Here is a 20,455-nt window from a genome sequence, read left to right as displayed (position 1 = left end):
GCGCGAATTGGAGACTAAAAAAAGATAGTGCCGCGTCGTTCAGTGACTAACTTTCAGTCAGAGTCATAGTCACGTTCGTCATGGCGTATGTATAAGAATTTGCATGTTAGGAGGATTACAGTGTTGCATTTTATTGTGATCTAAAGATATTTGAAAGATAAAATAAATATTACGTTTGTATTTTACATAAAGTTTGTTACATGTATATGCAAATAGGTTAAATGAAAAATATCTTTTTATTTTAATGTGAATACTCGTATTGACAAAGGATAACGTAGCTTTGAGCGAATATTGATCGACAAATTGGCGGGATGTTATTGTTTGTTTTGCAATGTTTTTGAAAAAGATGAGAGTGAAATAGGTTAGTCTCACGTTGTGCATCATGCAATAAATGAAACGGTTGTCATAAATATGTGCAGTTAATGTAAGTACAACTATTTAATCAATAATTTGTTTGTTTATTTATTCAATAATTTATAGTATTAACTGTTATTTGAATGTATTAAGTGAATTTTTTCACATATTAATTTTAACGTATCGAAATGTTAAAATTTTTATTTTACTTCGAGTACAGTTCAACACATGTACAAAATCATACTTTTAATAACGAATATTAAAAATTTAATTTAGTTTGAAATTAAAATATGATTTTATTTATTTTCAAGAGAAAAACCTTACCGAATAAACGTGATTAATGGTAAATATCTTAACAAGTTGTATTCCATCTTTTTAAATTTAACCAATTGTGTTTTCAATTTTTTAATTTATCAAAGTATATTAATACATTATGTAATAACGTGAAAGTTAACAATTTATATTTTGTTTAATTTTGTTTATTGCAAGAAACGAAATTTTTACGGAAGACAAGCATAATTTCATGTGATTCGGTGTTGCAATAACGCGAATAGATTAAACCATTTTAATTAATTTTAATTAAAAGTGTTTAATGCCAAATTTCACTTTTGTATATTATTCTTATTCTTTTTTTTTCTTTGCAGTATTCGTAAATTTTACATTTGTTTGATTTGTGTGCATACGCATACAGTGTGTGCACACACACGATGCAAATACGATACAGATACGTATATGTATGCGTTTGTCGTTTAGTGAATTCAAGTGGTATTAATTTTATCGGTAATATAGAATTAAGTGCATGAATACGCATTGCAAATTAATTTCACAACCTTGATTTTGATAAACAAATTACAGATATACGTATTGGACAATGTTTTAGGAATGTATTGTTTGTGCTTGTTTTTTTAAAACTCTACTTCTTATATATGCAACATGTGATATTACATAAGTCTAATTCTATTATGGTGGATTAAATATAGAATTCGGATGTGGTGTAATAGTCTTCGCGTCTTTTTTCAGCGTCCTCGTGAAGATATATGATTTCGAATTCAACCAAGCAGAGTCTAAAACAATATCGTTATATTATCCAACATTTGCGAGAGCATGACGTAATGCAAAATAAACCAATAGTTTACAGAGTTGATTAAATCCTGAAGATATCACCTGACTCCAACGTTTCTTGCATTATTGATTACGATTAACAGTCGTCAATTTAAAACGTAAATACCATTTATAATTTATAAAACTAGACATCGATCTGCTGTTTATATATACCAGCGAGCAATTGTGACACGCAGTGCAAGCAAAATGGCTCTCTTCCGGAAGTTCAATGGTAAGTATTTCAAAATCTTTTTTTTTTTGAACTCGATTTCGAGTTTAAATGCTTGCTTGTTAGATATATATTTTTGAGCATTATAAATGTTTGCTTGTATTTCTTGTTATTTTCTCCTTCTCTAATTTAATTTTTTATTAATAAGATTATACTATTATATGTTCGTATTTACATAGCGAACAATTAATAAAAATTTATATGAACAAATATTGAATGTTCTAGTTTTTATATTCAAATAAAAAAAAACATGATTTATTTCTTATGCGATGTAAAAAAAAGTTCACTTCTTTTTAATTATTTCGAAATTCATTTTAATGCTTTTATTACATTTTCTTTAAATATTGTAAAATATGCAAAGAACCAGCTGAGAATTCCTCTATGATGACCTAATTTGATTTGTAAGAATAATAACGGTCCGGCAGAATATTTACGAATATTCTTTATCTTCATTCGTGTTTAATTTTTCTGATTAGATTTTCATCTTACAAATGAATTAATAGTGGATTCAAAAATATCTGATATTTAGAATTTTTTCCTCATATTAAAGAAAAAGTTTATTTCGTTTCATTTTTTAGATTCTTTTGGTTTCATACAGTTCGGTTTGGTTCATACGGTTATTTAGGACAAATGCATATGCGCGTCAAGAAGAACTATTAATTTATTAAAAGTTAAATACTGAGGTCAACTTCTCGATTCGGATGCTGTTTGTACAGATATGTATACATAGATTGGCAATTTGCGCGTATTGTATTGGCAATATACATACGTATATATGTCAATTGTATTTATGAGCATGTTGTAATATACAAGATATTCCAAAGCAAGTAGTTCAGACATGAAGGCAATAAAGAAAATTTATGTTGTTTAAGCCTTATTTTTCAAGTTGTAAATAGTATATATTGTTTTACGCTAAATATGTATGTGCCTATACTTGGCGTAGATCACGATTACGTAAAATTTCGCTCATTTATCTCAGAGTGAAAAAAAATGAAGAATGACTAAAATAGAAAGATTTGCCTGAACTGACTCATTGACCTATGGTAGTTTCAGTATATTTCTAACATTAAATTATATTCTTTATCTTCATTTATGCTATATAACTCGAGAAATAAGCCTGAATCGGCATTTTTATGAATTTTTCTCGTTGCCTTTCATGTTTAAAATCGATTCTTTAAATATTCGCTGAATGTTCACTTACTTTCGCGGTAATGAATAACATTCATGAATAACGAACAAGGCAGAATAATTTTCCACCAATTACTACACTTTTATCATTTAGTTTAGAATTAGACAAATTTAAATATACTAGATAACGCTTTTTAAACTCAATTTTCTGGAGCTTTTTTAAGAATTTTAGAATCGTCCACTTTTCGGTTGTACCATCGAAATCGAAAACATTCTCTATGTATAATATATATGTATGACTAAAATTCTAATTAAATAATTTATTGTTTTTTAACATATTTAAACCATTTTTGTTTCGCTTGTTATTTATTATTACCGTTGTTCTTTGCATTTTTGTTATTTTTGGCAGCGTTAGACACCCACAGGAAGAAGTTGTTTGATTTTGTACGATGAATATTGCGATGAAATATTTTTATCCACAAGGTCATTTTTCTTCAAATTTCTAATATTAACTGAAATATGCTAATGATAACATTATTTTATTATTATTTCATTATTTCAAATGATTTCGAACAACGAGATCTCACATACAAAAAAAGAGTAGTTTTTTGTATGATTATCTTTATCTTTAATATTATGAAGATTTAATGATAAACTTAATCGATTTAGTACTTTCTAAAGTAAAATACTTTTGGAACGTTTGGAACAAGCGTAAGAATTAAAAACAAGTAAATATCATTATATAGTTAGGATGGTTGTTAGGAAATGTCAGGTTTCATGATATTTTGTCATCAATTGCGTATTTAATTTTTATATGCACTATATAATAATTATACTATATTCAAAGTCGATCACAACATACATATCTGATTAATATATTTAAATTTAAAATCTCGCTACAGTTTGGGTAAAATTAAAACTCGTTAATTATTAATTAAGATATATTTATATTTGTTTGATTATAGCAAATATTGCTATAATGCAAATAATTTGAATCAGATCTTCTAAATTTTACATTTATCTTATCAAATAAAATGTATATACATATATTTCAGAGAGAATACCAAGGAGAGCAATTCTAGGTGCAATGATGTTTTTAGCTTGTATGTTTTCATATATGATTCGTACAAATTTGTCCATTATTATTGTTGCTATGACAAATACAACTAGTAAAGATGGAATAAGTGGTCCAGCATGTTCTGCCATCGCTACTAATGGCAATAGTACTAGTCATAAACCTGCTGTACTTAAAGATGTAAGATTTGTTTTTTTTTTCTTTTTTTAATTGTATAACACACATTTGTACTAGAAGTGTATATAGAATAAGTATTTAGCATACTCCATAGTTAAAACAAGTCTCTATCACATGTTATATGACTAATTGTTAAGAGAAAGACGATATAGTACATATTATGTTATTATCAGAGTTTTAAATATAAAAAAATTTTTTTCTCTTCCATCATTAAATATTCTTCTTAACATTGAAATCACAACACACATCTTATCTAAGCAACCGCTAATCATCATCTTCAATACATGTAATTTCCTTTATTGGATCATATTCAATAATATCTTCATATTTAATAACACTTATTGAATCATATTCAATAATATTTTCAATAATAGTTTCATGAAAAATTAACGATTTTTTATAGAAATATTGATCTAATACTGTAAAGATTTGTAACAAATATGATAATATAACGTTAATTCATTAATTTACTGTCCACTATTAAGTTAAATTAATATAATATTTCCGTCTTACAGTACGGTGAACGATTTGAATGGAATCAACATGTACAAGGTTTTCTGCTCTCTGGCTATTTTTACGGAGTTCTTCCAGCAAGTGTGCCTGCTGGTCTTTTGGCTGAAAAATATGGAGGTTCTAAAGTAGTAGCGTAAGTATTTTTCAGTTACAAATTCCTTATTTTACATTGAATTTTATAGATTGTTTTTTTTCATATATATATATATATTTTTTATGTAATCTTCTAATATAGATTTGCAACACTAATACCTGCAATATTAAACCTTTTGATGCCTTGGGCTTCTGATATTCATTATGGTGTAGTGTTTGCACTTCGTTTTTTGATGGGCTTCTTTGGAGTAAGTTACTTACTAAATTATTTATCGCTTACAAATTATTATTCCTTCATTTTGAACTTTTATTTACTAAATTATTTACTCGAACTAAATTATTTATCTCTTATAAATTATTATTCTTTCACTGAACTTTTTACTACAGAAGATAGTTTTATAAAAGTGTACAGAAAATTTTTATTGTAAGAATAACTTTATCATTCGAAATTTCATAAAAATGTTTGCTACGATTCTATATATTATTTTATAAGGTTCAGTATACAATGTACAATGAAAAAATTTGCACACTCATATTCATGATTTTCATCACGTAAAATTAAATTAAATCTAAATTTAATATAATTAAACTATATTAAATCGAAATGTTCAAAATTTTTATAGGAAATATTTTTATGAAATTTTATTATAGCAAAGCTATTTTAGGTAACATACCCTTCATATGTTTCACTAATCCATAAAAAATGTTTGTTATTATTAATTACGCTTAATAATGTAATTGAAGTAAATTTTTATTAATGAGCAAAATTTATAGGCAGCTATTTACCCTGCTCTCCATGCAATGATAGCAAGATGGGTTCCTCCTAGTGAGAAGGGTATATTTGTGTGGACAATGCAAGGTATTTAAATGAAAATGAAAAAAATTAAGAAATCAAATAGAATGTACCAAGACATTGGTTTTAGGTGGACCTTTTGGAACTGTGGTCACATTTACATTATGTGGTCAAATAATTAGCGCTTTTGGTTGGAAAGCTGCATATTATGTTACTAGTGGTCTTATACTGATTTTTTATATTTTATGGATTTTCCTTATATACGATACCCCTGATACTCATCCAGGAATCACAAAAAATGAAAAAGATTATATTAAAGAACAAATAGGTACTACTGTTTCTAAACAAAAAGTAAGCAAATTTTGAAACTTTAAGTTGAGAAGTTATTGTATTCAGACATTATATATAATATTAGTGATTAATTATTATTAAATATTAACATAAAACTGTAGGTGAAATTGCCAGTGAGAGCTGTTGCTACATCAGTACCATTTATAGTTCTATTGTGGGCTCATTTTGCAAACATGTGGGGTATATATTTCATTGCTACAAACGGACCAAAATATACGTTAGAAGTTCTTGGTTTTAATATGAAATCGGTACTGTCTTGTTTATGTATTAGTTTAATTCAAATTAGTTTGTAGAAATCAAACTAACATTTATTGAATTGTATCCAGGGAGGATCAATTACAGGATTGCCTTATATAGCAAGACTTGGTGCTGGAATATTGTTTGCTGCAGCTGGTGATTATGTTCGAAGGAAAAATATTCTTACTTTAAATTGGATTAGAAAAATATTTATGCTTTTCTGTAAATAAATTTAAATGAATTATTTGTTTAATTTTAATGAATTTTATTTGTTAACGATAAATAAAATATTAATTTCTTCTTTGACAGCACATATGGGCCCTGCATTAGCTTTAATTGTAATGACATATGCTGGTTGCGATGCAACAGCTGCCATCATTATGTTAATAGTAGCATTAACTTTTAATGGTGCTGCATGTCAAACCAGTTTACAAAATCATCAAGATCTTGCACCAAATTACGCTGGTTCCTTATATGGAATCATGAATACTTTTGGCAGTTTTCCTGGATTTATTATTCCACCAATTATTGGTGCTCTAACAAATGAGAGAGTATGGATAAATTAAATATAAAATTTTTATTGTTTTATTACAATCGAGAAACTAGTTAAGGAAATTTCTGAATTTAATTTAGTATTTCGTAGTTACTGATTTACTATTTTTATCTTACAGAATGGAGTAGAAGAATGGCGTATTATGTTTTGGATTTCAACAGCAGTATTTACATCTGCAACAGTACTTTTTTGGTTTTTTGGTTCAGCAGACACTCAGCCATGGAATGATTTAAATCAACAGAAAGTATCAACGATTTCTGATGAAGAAACGCAAATGAATTCAATACACGCTACAAAATCACATCCAGAACAAGAAGACGATGAATCTAAAGTATCGTTATAATTAAAAAATTGCATTTTTTTTAAGTTAATGCTAAATTTATTTATTTAATATTAAAAACATCCAATTATTTTATAAGTGGTATGAATATTGCGGATGTTTTTTGAAGCTAGACAAACAATTTATTCACAATTATTTTTCTACATTTCTATAGTCAGTTGTAATTTATTTACCAATTTCTCGATCCCTCTTTTAAGTCAGTTTTTTTTCGTTTTTTTTTTTATTTTAGTTTATTGCTACTTTTTTCCAAAATCGTTTTATTTATTTATTCGTTTTATTTATTCAATGACTTAATACATGAATTGGTACTTACAAATAAATGAGTGCAGCGTAAATCTTAAAAAGAGATTTTAAAACACCACCGTGTCGAGTTCTTTATATATATATATATATCGTCTCTAAATTCTATCTAGTTTGTGATTTCAAATCGCGAGCTTTCACTGCATATATATATATAGTTTATTTAATATATGCTTTTACACTTTAAAACGTGAGAAATACTCGGATTGCATTTCTTAACTTCGTGCCAAATCAAATGTATACTTAATGCTTACTTTATACAAGATATCTTAATAATAATGTACAATTGTTTATATTTGTAAAATCAGAAATGTAAAATATGCAATTGTATATAAGATAATTAATAATTTATCATCTTAATTCTAATATAAAGAGGGATATGATTTAATACAAAGAAATGTTGCACGAGTAATAATGTATTCTCATATTTAATTTATTTGTACTCTACAGAGCGAAATTTGGAGAAGTATTACAAATATTTTTTCATACATGTTTCGTTATAATTAATATAAAAATCATACACGAAGTAAGAAACGACATGTACTTTGTATAATTATCTTTAGGAAGGTTTATTATGTATTTACTGAATGTACATATTATACTATACATATAGTGATGCAGTATATAAGCGTATTATAATGCATATAGATTGATCTGATGATATTTTAAAAATATGTTAAGAATAAATAAACATTTTAAAAATGTATTAATTGTTGTAATATAAATGCATTCATGGAAATACTCATTATGTTAATTCTTGCAATTATTAGGTACAAGTACCTCTTGAGAGAGGTATATAGGAATAATTTTAAAACCATCTCCATCTGATTTCATAGGAATGCGAGAAGAAGTACAGTTGCTAGAAGTATTTGTATTGGGCAAATGTAGTTTTGAAAAAGTTTTACAGGTTTGTTGCATGCAAGAGATTTTTTGTTCATTTATTTTATTACTTATGTTATTTGTACTTAAACATAGACTACAAGTCGATTTGGTATACACGTCTTCATTTTCCGCAAACGAAAAATGCTTCATAGTCTGCTGCGAGGAAATAATACAGTTTTCTCGAGTACAAAATGTATTTTTCAATATTTGTAAGGCGTTCGCCGCTTGGGAAGTTAATGTACTATGATAGCTGGAAGAAGCTGGACAAATTGGTTGATCTAACAAAGTTGTGATTGTCTGACTCGAACTACTCACGGATTCTGTAAAGTACGTACAAAATTTAATATTCAGTAATAATTAATTTTCTTATTTATATCGAACATGCTTCTTCATATTTAAAATAAAATTATAATTCTTCACCTTTGATTGAACATGATTTCATTATCGTAGCATCTGTTATGTAAGACCATTCATTAAAAGATTCTAAAAAAATAATACTTATATAAATATAGACAGAAACAGATATACATATTGTGCGAAATATTTAGTAATATTTATACCTTGAGGTTCGATTTTTTTGTCAGGTTGTACGAATACACAAATTGTATGACGAGATTCCCCAACTGAGTCTTCTTTTAAAGAAGATTGTGCGGGAGGTTTGAACTTTATCTGTGAAAGGCAAGGTAGTTGAAGATTTTCGTCCTTTTCAGTTACTTTAGTGACAATATAACAGGGTTTATATGCTAGCAGTATATCTTGTGTACGAAGTATCTTAATTTCCTCTTGTGGAATGTGAAGTTCTTGATCGTTTAAACACCATTGGCACATTGATTGCCTTCTACAGACGGAACATAGAACTTCCTTGGACTTTTTGATTTTTTTGACTTCAGAAATAGCAGCTATACTTGTCTGCGTAGAAATTGTTTCAGTTTCTTTCTTTGACATTAATTCAAGAATTTTTTTCTTTCTCTTAGCCAATAATTGATCTATCGATTTACCTGAAATGTAACAATATATTATAATTAGCAATGAGTTACACGATTAAATTAAGATTAAACAAAGTTAATTGTTTAATTATGACTAGTATTGAAATCGTTATTGAAATAAAACATTTCTCTGTGAAAGTATATTTTATAACAATCAATGTGTGTAGTACTTATGCGTAAAAAAAAAAAAAAAATAAATATAACGCTTGCAATTGCAATTTAATGATAATAACGAGACATTCTAACAATAAATTTGATACTAACGCTGTGCTTGCTTCTGTAGTTGTACAAGTTTTGCAATAATAGTCATTGTTCGTTGAATAATTCCATCTAAAATGATTTTAATGGTTTCAACGGCATTTTTGTGTATAACATCGCAAGTCATTTCTAACAGACTGTCCATCAAAGGTATGACAATAATTGATGATTCTAAAGGATCTACGATTATATCGAGTTTCAGTTTTCTCAACACATCTTCCTCTTTCTCGTGGTCTACTTTGTACGTAGCTACAGTTTGTACAATTTGCTCCTTCATGGGATATCTAACTATTTCGGCACATTTATTCACAATTTCGTCTATTATATCGTCTATTATAATTCTAACGTCGACTCCTGTAGAAATACAATCTTCCAAATAACGTAAGATCATTTTCTTTGTTTCCCAATAATCTGTTAGAAGCATCGTGTTAGATTGTTTCGGTTCGCAACTCAAATCTGTTTGCACTTGACTATCTATGACCAAGATTTTCGTACGATTATTATATTTAATGTAAGTCTGTGTCGCTTTGTCAGAAATTTCTGGTTGCGCTTGACTAGTCGGATCGTCTATCCAGAATGCACGCGCTAGTAAAAAATGCAAAATCTCAGTAACTTCCATTTCTGTTTCTTCTTCGGTGTTGAGTTTGGATTGGAATTCTTCGCGTTCTTCGTCTGCGATGTCCACGGACAATTGTTCCATCACAACATTTTGCGGTGTATCGGGATAGAAGCTAATAATAGTTGCTGTCGCATTGCTTCTCTTCAACTCGGGCATAGGACCTTCCTTCATTGACGCTACATACACATAGACACAATGACTTGGCTTACAATATTTTAACAATTAGAGCCAAAATAGAGGCGAAACTTTTTATTTTATCGGTATGAATAAATATTTACTTTTCTGTGATGTACAATATGACTATGAAAATATTACATTTTTATATTAATTTATTTTGAATAGTACAATTTTAACTTATTTTTTTTATCATACATATACAAGAGGGATATTTTTTTAGTAAATATACATATAAGAAAAACAATTGTTTATTCCTTCGGTAGTCTTATTAAACTTTGTTATATGTATTGCTTGGATCAAGAAACTACAGTATCTTGCATCAAAGATAACGAAAAACAAAGAATAGTAGAGGACAGACATACTCATTATATCCCTAAAGTATTTTAAAGGAGGACAGGGCGTGCTCATGTACATTGTTTGCGAGGCTTCGTCTCGATATTCAATAGAAATGCGTACAACTGGTATTCCTTGTAAGTACGTTTGATTTTCTGCATCCTCTTTGGACTTGCGTTCGATTTCGTCTATTGGTTTTTCTAGTGCTTTCGGTTCTTCATCTCCTGTTTCTTTAGAATCTACAAATTGTCTATGGATAAACGTTTGTCTAAATACAATATCATCAGGATCAAGGGCCAAGTTTATGCCTGGCGTTGACGACACTGTCACCGTATCCGAAATTTCTCTTAACGTCGCACTGTCTTCTGGCGTTACCGTGATAAGAGTTTGAGCCCAAGCATCATCTTCTGAAGTCATCTATATACAGATATATATGTTGTAAGTATATATGAAAATATGTAGAGACACTAATCATCTGGTTGACAAAGTCTTGGGAAAACAATGAAAATTTTGACTACATACATATATGTACATACATATGTGTATGAGTACTTAATTCTGCTAATAATTTCTGTGCATCAACAACCAAAAGTACTTTTATGTTTGCTGGAAAAGCCAAGTTGAATAACATGATTGGGTCGAAAATGATCCGAATTTACCGACAATTGTGGCTGAATTTTCCGAGAGTACAATATCACATATATAATACATATATACGTACATATGTATAAAAATATGTAGCACCTACTTTGATAAGAAATTAAATCCAAATTATTCTTATTTCGAATGTAATTTAGCGTCAATGAATGAATACTAGTTTGTTAGTCCAAGATGTCATCTCAGAGCAGAAAGTATTCGAAAGAAATTGTCCAAGAGTTCAACAAATTATTCGAAAATTTTATTATTGGAATTTTGCATGTTAAAAGGTTAAAATTCATATGCTATGTCAAAAAAAAAAAAAAAAAAAAAAAAAATGATATTCAACTTGAGATAGTACAAAATATATATAGGATACGTACACGGTGGAACGTAATTTAAAACAAAATGAAATTCATTATAGTCTAAAGAAACGAATAAAAATGAAATTGATATGTTCGAAGCTTCGCTTTGTAATTGATCGTGCATAATAACAATAAAATAAGCGGAGCTAATTGTTATAAAAAAATGTTAAATGCGATCCGCTGCTTTCGATAAAATTCCATAATCCAGCCAAAGATACTATGCTATTTTTTTTTTTTTTGTAGAAGTATAAATACAATAGAACTTCCAAACATGTCAGATAATATATACTATAGCGAGTCTATATATAATAGACTCGCTATAGTATGAGGTTCAACATTAACTGGTTAAACAAAGTTTTACTGCAATGTACCTTTTTGATATTTCATTCGCTGACAGATTATAATGAAAGTTATACTTACAGCAAAAGAACGAATCATATTACAACAAATTTAATTATAAAATTCTTTTAATTCTTGTAACTTTAAAGAAATGCGAGTCTGACAGATAGATAAGTAAATGTTATAATAGGTATAGATACAGGTATAGACATAGGTATAGAATCGCATATTTATATTTATTACATTTTTGTTAATGCCAATTATGTATTATAAATCATACGTAACAAATTGAAATTTTCTTAACAACATATAATGCCAATACATCATTAATTTTCAAGTCATAAATGCCGCGGCACGATTTCAACGATAAATGTTCGTATTTCCATTGGTTTTAAAAGAACATTCATCACATTTCCATTCATTTCTACAGAATGAGAAAGGTTTTCTTCCATTTGGAAAATATCATTCGTCTCAGGTTCCCATTTTAGACGGTTCGTATCCTTAATCCATTGGTTGCCACCCAACGTGGTCTCCTTGATAGATACAATCGTAAAAGTTGCGAATAGATCCTATTGTGACAAATCGGTAAATTTTACACTTGCAATATAAATATAAACAATAAAAAAAATTACATTTAGTGCATATATATTAAGCACGGAAGAAGGAAATTTTAAATTTCTCATTCGCGTAATATTAAGATTTAAGCTCAGAAGTTAGTTTGGAGAAAAATGAAATGAGGAATTTTGTTGCAAACTAACGTTTGAGTTTAAAGTTTTCTTTTGAGGAAACTTTGAAAGGAGATTTTACAAGAAAATCTGATCTCTCGCTGAATTGGAGCGAGATGTTGTTCGTCAATTCGCGTTCTTCAAGAGTAAACAGTTTTTAAATATTCACTTTTGAATCACATTGAACGTAGATGCATGGATTGATCGTATTTTTCTGCACCGATATTTTGTAAAAGCTAAACAAAATTTTTAAAAGAAACATACCTGAATATTAACTTCCACGGGCTTTGACAAACTCACAGTTTCACCTACTTCGAAAATGTGTTCCAACCGGAGTAAAACAGTGTTGTTCTTCCACGGTTCCAAAGTTAAGATATGAACATTTGGTGGCAATGCTTTAGCAAGAGCTGTGCCCTAAAAAGGAGAAGAGACGAACGTAATAATAAACTTTTATTTCTCGTATGAGCCATGTGCCATGTACCAGTGTATCTAAAACGGATAGTTACTTGCGAGCCAGATGCGTACGGTGTGTACGGTCTTGAAGAATTTGTTTCAACGGGTATAATAAAAGGCCATGGGCGAAGTAACAATTGACGCGCCAAAGTTTTCTCTTCAACTGCAAGTTCGTCTAGATTTTTCAAACTACCTCCGATGATGTAGTGGGAACCTCTGATCACCAAGCCTTCGCCAAATGCAGATTCATTGAGAGCTTCCCCTACGCCGAATGCATCATCTTTTAAAAGTCTTCTATGAACCTGTACACACATATACACACATATTACGTAAGATATTATTTCATATATAATAATAATTTATTAGAGATATTATTAAAAATTATTGTTATTTTATATAATGTAATATGTATGTATATTATAACATGCATATTGTATATTGTTTCATATTACGTGTCATATACACACATATTTACATAATCACTAGACAATTATATTGGGAATTTTCTACTTTTCTAATCGCTTAATACGTGAAATAATAAATATTACCATCATTTCGATTTCTCCATCTCTCATACTAGTTCCACCTTCTGCTCGATCTGTGAGTAAACTAAGTTTGAGTTGATTTTCGTTGTCCTTTAAAGAAATTTTCGAGGTAATCGGATAATAGTTGCCAGATACTTGTTCTTCTAGTTCTATGTTCCACGTTGGGCGATAATCTCTCTTCCGTTTCAACATTTCACGGCCGTTACTGTCCGTATAAAATTCTCCAGAAGTATTTAAGTTACTGTAATATCTCGTTACAATCTCTTTACCGATCTTATCCCTAAAATCGTATCTCACTATTACTATATATAATAGCATTACCTATTTTTGAGATTGCTAGATAATATGTTGATGATATTCAAGAAACAAACGTTTTATACATGTAATAGTTGTATCGTTTTATGGCAATTTTCAGAATTTCTCTTTGAATAAATGAAACTCGATGCGAAAAGTAATCGTCATATTGTTCAGAAATTTTTGTGTAATCAGTGATTAGATCGAATAGAGCAGTAATAGGAAGGTAGTGGTAGAGTGTGATGAAAGGCTGGATGGATATTGGCCGATTGCAATATTTTTCTAAATATTGATTTCATCAAGTATCTTAAAGCTAAATATAAATATACAACTCTACATGTATGTACGTAGAATTTTGAATCTCTAAAAAACTAACACTTTATACCTTTATACAATCTACTTACTTAACAGGTATCGGTCCAACAAGCCAGTCGAATTCAACATATTGCTTTCCACTATAAATTCGGACTACTTGACACACCCAATCAGTGACATACTGATGAATTTCCTGTACCAGCGGGCCTGTAACGGCAGGAAATGAATCAAATTTGACAATCTTCTAACGCCTCTGCTATCGAATCACACTACCTTTGTATATTTTGTAAGAACCAGGCTTCATGAAATTTTTAACAGACGAGCTTCTAGGTCTGAATATGTATGCGCCCGAAGATCTGTTTTTAAATTCCTCGTTATTTCCCTCCATTCCTTCGTAATAGTGGAACGATTGAGTTAGTTCTATATTTTGTTTTTTCCACTTTATCACAATGTGGCCATTCTTATTGACGGATACATTGTAAAACTAAAGAAAAAAAAATAGAAAACATTATTCGCTGTCATTCACGTTTCAACTTTGATTAACAATTATTTCGCAAATGCAACATTCATTGCTTTCTTGATTAATCAATGAATAGAGTTCATTCATTATTCTAGAAATTATTCATTGTATTACACATTACTGAATTACTCATTGTTAATAGAATTTTGATCTATTAGCAATGATAGTAACCACGTTTAAACTCTTAAACGTCTTAAACAGTATCATAGTATCATAGTTTATTGTTATAATGATAATAATAAAACAATTGAGATATGCGAAAATGATTTTTGACTCGCATTGGTTGATATGACATGTGCTTCTCACAAAGTAACATATGTATAAATAAATAAGTAGGTAAGTAAGTAAGTAAGTAAGTAAATACCTCATTATCAATGGAAACTTCTCCAGTAGGTTGCTGATTTATATTTTTTGAATTTCTTTTGACGGTATATGTCTTATAACCGAGAGGTGGCAACGATGCGAAGAATACAAGTTCGTCAGTTGCATTACCTCTCCTTCCTGGTATTTTTTGTACAGACTCAGGAATGGGAACTATTTGCGAAGCAATTTCATTTCCATCTTGAAAGAAAATTAAATAACAATTAATATTTAATTAATTGAATAGTTTAAAATAATAATTAAAAGAAGACGATAATATCGCTGTGTATCATTTAGATTATCTAGTATGTGTAAATTAATTAGCAATGTGGAATATAATCGATGAATTGGCAATGAAGAATTCATCATTATTACTTGTATTAATTGCAAGTAAAACAAAGAAAGAAAGAAAGAAAGAAAGAAAGAAAGAAAAATTGATTAAAAGCCTGACGAAAGATGGATATCACGATGTTATTAATAATCGTTAAACGATACATACCTGTAAGATCAACAACGCTGTATTTGCCCTGTTGAACGGGAACGCGAATGGGTGACACCACTTTCTGGCTCAAGGGATTGTAAATTGCTAGTACAAAATTTTCGTCTTCTGTGTACAAGCACATACTAATGTTCAATTGCATGCACGTGTACATATTCTCTGATGCAAACTCTGAGTTTCCACTTGATCTCCATTTTCTGAGAAAAAAGAAACAACAAGCTAAATTCTAAATGAATTTAATCAGGACTGAAGGATAGGTACATGTAGGATGTTATTCTATGGAAAATTAAGCTGAAAGGAATAGCGATTCGACAATCTCGTAGCAAGGTATTTGTAAGGAAAAAAAAAAAAAAAAACTGAACTAAAATCGATACAAAACTAGGTACTAGCTACTGATGGCTGATCTGATATTACCAAGAAAATGATTAATCCGACAAAATTATGGACAATAGTCTAAAAAATACGTACAACGTACAAAATTATGATATAAAATCGAAAGAATGTATCTTACCTTAGAGCCTGAAAAGAGACGTTTGTGCCTTGTTGCATGCCAGCATACAATATACGTGCGTAGTCGTCTGCAACTAATTGTTTTTCAGTTCCGGTAACGGCATCATGATGTTGCATTACACCCATTGCTTCTCTGAAATATTCCAACTCCTTCTCGTAACCCTCCAAGTGTGTCACTGTGGCTAATTGTTTCGATACCTAAAACAGAAAAATATTTGCACGTTTGTTCACTGCATCATGTTCACTGCATTTTGCGTTATGTGAAATAATCATCAAGTCCATTCGTCCATTTCTTGTTTGTTAATGATACTTTGATATAATTTCGAATTTTGTGTCAAAGTTGTACTTTGGACTTTGGTTAACTTTCAATTTAAATTTCTATCAAATATAATGATAACAATGATAATATTATTAATATTTGACTCTTGTTAGATTCAATTTCTTCAATTGGCTTGATCAGAATGTAATAAATTATAATCAGATTATGTTATACTTGATACTTAATTTTAAATAATAGAAAAAATGAAAATGTTCGATGTTTAATATTGGCGTTAGGTTTTGAAACTTGGAAAATAGAATTTTACTTGCAAAAGATTGTTTCCCATTCTTTCGAAGAATTTGATCGTTGGTCTGGAGGAGAAGTAACCAGTCCAATATGAGTGTGGATCACTCGCGTAAGGAAAGAAGTCATCATCTTTCGTCGTCCATTGAAGTTTTGCATCGTTTACTGCTTTCAAGTAACACGATGGTGTCGAGTAAAATATATTTACTTCGGAACTTTTTTCTTTCTTCACGTACCTGTGAAACAGTACGAAATAGTACGTGTAAGACTATAGTACATGTATTGCAAATTATTTCAAAGTCGTAGTTGTTAAATGCAAGTGATTTTCGATAGAGAATCTATTTGAGGTAATCCTTAATAATCCTATAGGTATTATGAATAATTCAAATTAATGAATAATTTCGTTGTGATGACTATTAGATGTTAAATATTTTTATGTTTATCTCTGACCATTTATTCACTTTTTCAAAATAAATAAACCCCTGTATAGGTAATCTGTATACTCACTTACATACATACATACATACATACATACATACATACATACATACATACATACATACTCGTTATGCGTTATAAGTATAAATGTTCGAGCCAAGCATTTCGAACATTATCGAGTACGTTTTTTACCTGATCAATCTGTCCAAATTACTGAACCACATTTCAGCGTGTTGATAGTTAAAGTCTTCGCCCATTGTAAAGATAACGTTATTAGTCTTGTAGGACGTTGCTTGAAGATGCGCATAATGCACTAACTGTTCGACCTGTCAATGACCGCAATGCATTTTACTTACCAATTCGATTTTTACAAGACATTCGATATCGTTACGATTATAAGACCTTTCCCTTCCTTTTCCTCCTGTATACTCTTCGTATGTGGACATATATACATGGTACCTACATGTTTTCGCACGAGACGAAACTAATGATTTAACGAAATAGAAAGATACCTTATTAGCTTGTCCATATTGGCGAAGTATATTTCCGCTTGTTGATAAGTGAAATCTCCGCCCATTGTTAATATAACGTTGTTTGTACGATACACTTTAGCTTGGTCAGTCACGTATTGTAAAAATGTGTCGATCTGCTTTACGAAAGATATCGGTATCAGGCGAAAATAACTCAAAGCCCCGAAAGAAATAAGTTCTTTGTTATTCTCGACAAAACGTGAATAATAAAAATGTGCTCGACATACAATAATTAAATTATCGGATCAAGTAACAATAGACTAGTGTCGATGTAAATATTATTATAGTAGCATGGTAATGGTAATTTTAGCCTGTTAAACCTTTTAATAGGTTTAAGCAGACGAAGCTAAAAAATTATACCTAATAAAGAAAGAGTCACGACTCGGAAAAGGATGGGAAATTGTTAAAAATTATATACGTACCCTCTCTTTAACGTTATAATCCGGGCTATTAATATCATCGTTTATCGGCTCGTCATTGCACAAGAGATCGTAACAAAAACCAGGGGGTGGGCTATAATTGTTATACAGTACAACCGAGAACAAGTTTGCACGTGATCCTACAACAACACAAAGTGTGTCTACGTTCCATTTCATTGTATTTTCGAACAACTATTCACAGATGTTACACACTACACAACTACTATTGCATGTATTTCTCTCTCTCTCTCTCTCTCTCTACGTACTCTATCGTAGATCGCTGAAATTGTGTTTTTTAAAACTTTTAAATGCTTTCTGGTCATTACCTAGGTTTGGACTCGCTCTCCAAATGAATTCCATCGATTTGTCCCTGAGCCTTTTATTCTTATCTTGATAATCGAGGCGAGCCAAGAACATTCCGTCGAATCCTAATTGCGCGAATAAAGACGCTTGTTCCCTCGAATGGCCGAAAGGATCTATTTGCCATCCTATACGCGGCCTGGCACAACTTCCAAAGGTATCGTTAAGACGTCTAGACAGATTAGGAAAACTCCAACTTTAATTTCGAAAATAACACTCGAACCACATACACGGGAATGGGTATATAAAATGAAAGTAAGCAAACTCCTCGTCGCATTTCAGAACAGTTTACACGTGTGCATGTACGTTGAAAATACTTAGATTTTAACATGCTGCGTTCATGTCATAAACGAATATAACATCGAGTTGTTATATACTTGATATTTGTTTTATAGTTGTATAGAGTGATATCAGACGTTCGAAATACCAACATTGCTGTGGGCTATCATCGTGTTGTCAATGTTTTTATTCAAATATTGAATAGCAGTACGAATAAAAATGAATATTCGTCTTTATTTAAATATAATCCAAAATTTCTATTTTTTTTTTTTTTTTCTTTTTTCTTTTACCTGAAACCCCAAGTGTATTGATCCACGAGGGAATGATAGTGAGTGACTGCCTCGTCGTTCATGCTCCATCCGCCGCCGATTATTTCCAATCTGCCTTGATTGATTAAATTTCGCACGTCTTTTTTCGTCTTTTCGTTTTGACGCAGCCACCATTTCCACAAGAAAGCAGTTTCCACGTAAATAAATCTGATTAAACGAGCATAAATTATACACGTACGTAAGTGTAGAGGGACGTACGCGTGAAGGGACTGTTATTTGTTTCATCGTTGGATGAAATAGTTTGACAAATTAGTAAATTAGTGAAAAATGTGGTAACGTAATTACTTTCTTTCAGGATCAGCCAGCAACGCTTGAATAACGCTATCTAGAATATACTGTACCCCTGCTTTTTGAATTCTTGGCCGACCTTCGTTTCAAAAAAAAAAAAAATAAATGAAAAGTCAAAAAATCTGAATGTCACATTTAACTAATCTAATTTATACATCATAAATATATAAATTCTGATACGATGGTACTTCAACTTTTTCACAGGTATACTTACTTCCAAAGTAATATTGGTCGACCGTTTTCAACCAACCAACGTCATCGTGAGTATGGGCAACCAAATGAATATTCAGTTTCTTTGGATCCGCTATGGGACATGCCTACAATGTACGTGAATCCATAGGTTATTATTTTGTTAACGTGTCTTGTGCAAGAATATATAGAAACTTTAACTTTCTTACTACTTCAAAAACTATCGACGATCGACAAATGTATTCAAAAGCACGCACATTTGCGTGTATCGCGCAAGTTTACACTTGTTATATTAGGTAATTTCAGTACATATTTAAAGTACTTGTACGTTCATCTATGCATGTTGAAATTATACATATGCAATTTATACTTGACGTTTGAAAAGAAAAATTAGAAAGCCGAACGGGGTTATTATTCTATCGATTTGAAAAAAAAAAAAAAAAAAAAAAAAAAAGAATCTTAAAGTAATTAACAAAGAATTCATTCGTGCGTTCAATACCTTGTAACCGCAGGTTTTACCAACTGCTTCCGGAATTACAGCTGCATCGCTGTAGACGAACAACAATGGCAAGAGCGAAATCAGCGTAAGCAAAAACTCGAGCAACGACATGGTCGACGCATCGCACACTAGATGCTTTCAGTCACAACTAATGAAATAATCACTCGCTCTTCTTCTACTTATACCGTTTGTTCATGCTGCTGCTGTTGCGATTGCGTCCAAGATACAAGATACATAGTTCGCCGCTAGCGAACCTTCGACGTAAATATTCATTCAACGAGCTTTCCAAATTTTTCAACAATTATCACGTTTCACGTTTGCATTAGCGACCGTAGCGATAAGTAAGTTTTCAGTCGGAGATCGGAATTCGTTCAAGGGTCGAAATTCATTTACATACTGTGTATTTTTTTGTTACGTTACGTTACGTTACGTTACGTTAAGAACTTACGATGCTGTCATTTGTTGTAATAGCAAAAATGAATGAACTGTAACAAGACTTGTT

At 30.3% G+C, this 20,455-nt stretch overlaps 3 protein-coding genes across 8 annotated transcripts; 1 reads left to right on the top strand and 2 right to left on the bottom strand.

Moving 5' to 3' along the window:
• The first annotated feature begins 71 nt into the window (after positions 1-71).
• Positions 72-10,325, top strand: LOC122537978 (sialin-like). 5 transcript variants are annotated; one of them, XM_043671683.1, is made up of 12 exons: positions 72-424; positions 1,375-1,687; positions 3,868-4,067; positions 4,580-4,710; positions 4,813-4,918; positions 5,445-5,529; positions 5,594-5,814; positions 5,916-6,062; positions 6,141-6,273; positions 6,361-6,602; positions 6,723-6,986; positions 10,308-10,325. In XM_043671683.1, exons 2-11 carry the CDS (start codon positions 1,663-1,665, stop codon positions 6,945-6,947), a joined length of 1,515 nt encoding a protein of 504 aa, XP_043527618.1. In that variant the 5' UTR covers positions 72-424; positions 1,375-1,662; the 3' UTR covers positions 6,948-6,986; positions 10,308-10,325. The 5 variants fall into 5 exon arrangements, with proteins under 5 accessions (XP_043527618.1, XP_043527616.1, XP_043527620.1 ...); XM_043671681.1 differs by lacking the exon at positions 10,308-10,325 and having other exon boundaries at positions 6,723-7,950; XM_043671682.1 differs by lacking the exons at positions 72-424; positions 10,308-10,325 and adding an exon at positions 1,116-1,134 and having other exon boundaries at positions 6,723-7,950.
• On the bottom strand, positions 7,786-11,530 carry LOC122537977. Its single transcript, XM_043671680.1, has 6 exons — positions 11,248-11,530; positions 10,529-10,916; positions 9,377-10,165; positions 8,687-9,124; positions 8,547-8,609; positions 7,786-8,446 (listed from the first exon to the last, which is right to left on the bottom strand). Exons 2-6 carry the CDS (start codon positions 10,914-10,916, stop codon positions 7,995-7,997), a joined length of 2,130 nt encoding a protein of 709 aa, XP_043527615.1. The 5' UTR covers positions 11,248-11,530; the 3' UTR covers positions 7,786-7,994.
• A 528-nt stretch (positions 11,531-12,058) lies between these two features.
• On the bottom strand, positions 12,059-20,169 carry LOC122537974 (lysosomal alpha-mannosidase). Of its 2 annotated transcripts, none has more exons than XM_043671674.1 (17): positions 19,954-20,169; positions 19,480-19,582; positions 19,263-19,344; positions 18,939-19,124; positions 18,336-18,541; positions 18,013-18,149; positions 17,573-17,706; positions 16,645-16,858; positions 16,062-16,258; positions 15,551-15,747; positions 15,056-15,252; positions 14,445-14,655; positions 14,261-14,378; positions 13,566-13,842; positions 13,071-13,319; positions 12,829-12,978; positions 12,059-12,408 (listed from the first exon to the last, which is right to left on the bottom strand). In XM_043671674.1, exons 1-17 carry the CDS (start codon positions 20,062-20,064, stop codon positions 12,178-12,180), a joined length of 3,000 nt encoding a protein of 999 aa, XP_043527609.1. In that variant the 5' UTR covers positions 20,065-20,169; the 3' UTR covers positions 12,059-12,177. The 2 variants fall into 2 exon arrangements, with proteins under 2 accessions (XP_043527609.1, XP_043527608.1); XM_043671673.1 differs by lacking the exon at positions 17,573-17,706 and adding an exon at positions 17,253-17,386 and having other exon boundaries at positions 19,954-20,167.
• Between the last annotated feature and the right edge of the window lie 286 nt (positions 20,170-20,455).

This window comes from Frieseomelitta varia, unplaced genomic scaffold, assembly GCF_011392965.1.
Source record: "Frieseomelitta varia isolate USP_RPSP 00005682 unplaced genomic scaffold, Fvar_1.2 scaffold_940, whole genome shotgun sequence".
Classification (NCBI taxonomy): Eukaryota; Metazoa; Arthropoda; class Insecta; order Hymenoptera; family Apidae; genus Frieseomelitta; species Frieseomelitta varia.
Note: the sequence above shows the minus strand (reverse complement) of the source record. Positions and strands in the feature narration are given on the sequence as shown.

Coding starts and splice junctions, on each gene's coding strand:
- LOC122537977 (XM_043671680.1), bottom strand. CDS start 10,916: ATGACTTCAGAAGATGATGCTTGGGCTCAAACTCTTATCACGGTAACG. Junction 9,125..9,376: donor ACTACAGAAGCAAGCACAGC/GTTAGTATCAAA, acceptor GTTACATTTCAG/GTAAATCGATAGATCAATTA. Junction 8,610..8,686: donor CAAAAAAATCGAACCTCAAG/GTATAAATATTA, acceptor TTATTTTTTTAG/AATCTTTTAATGAATGGTCT.
- LOC122537974 (XM_043671674.1), bottom strand. CDS start 20,064: ATGTCGTTGCTCGAGTTTTTGCTTACGCTGATTTCGCTCTTGCCATTG. Junction 13,843..14,260: donor GTTGGACCGATACCTGTTAA/GTAAGTAGATTG, acceptor ATACGATTTTAG/GGATAAGATCGGTAAAGAGA. Junction 13,320..13,565: donor ATGGAGAAATCGAAATGATG/GTAATATTTATT, acceptor ATGTGTGTACAG/GTTCATAGAAGACTTTTAAA.
- LOC122537978 (XM_043671683.1), top strand. CDS start 1,663: ATGGCTCTCTTCCGGAAGTTCAATG. Junction 4,711..4,812: donor GGAGGTTCTAAAGTAGTAGC/GTAAGTATTTTT, acceptor CTTCTAATATAG/ATTTGCAACACTAATACCTG. Junction 5,530..5,593: donor ATTTGTGTGGACAATGCAAG/GTATTTAAATGA, acceptor CATTGGTTTTAG/GTGGACCTTTTGGAACTGTG.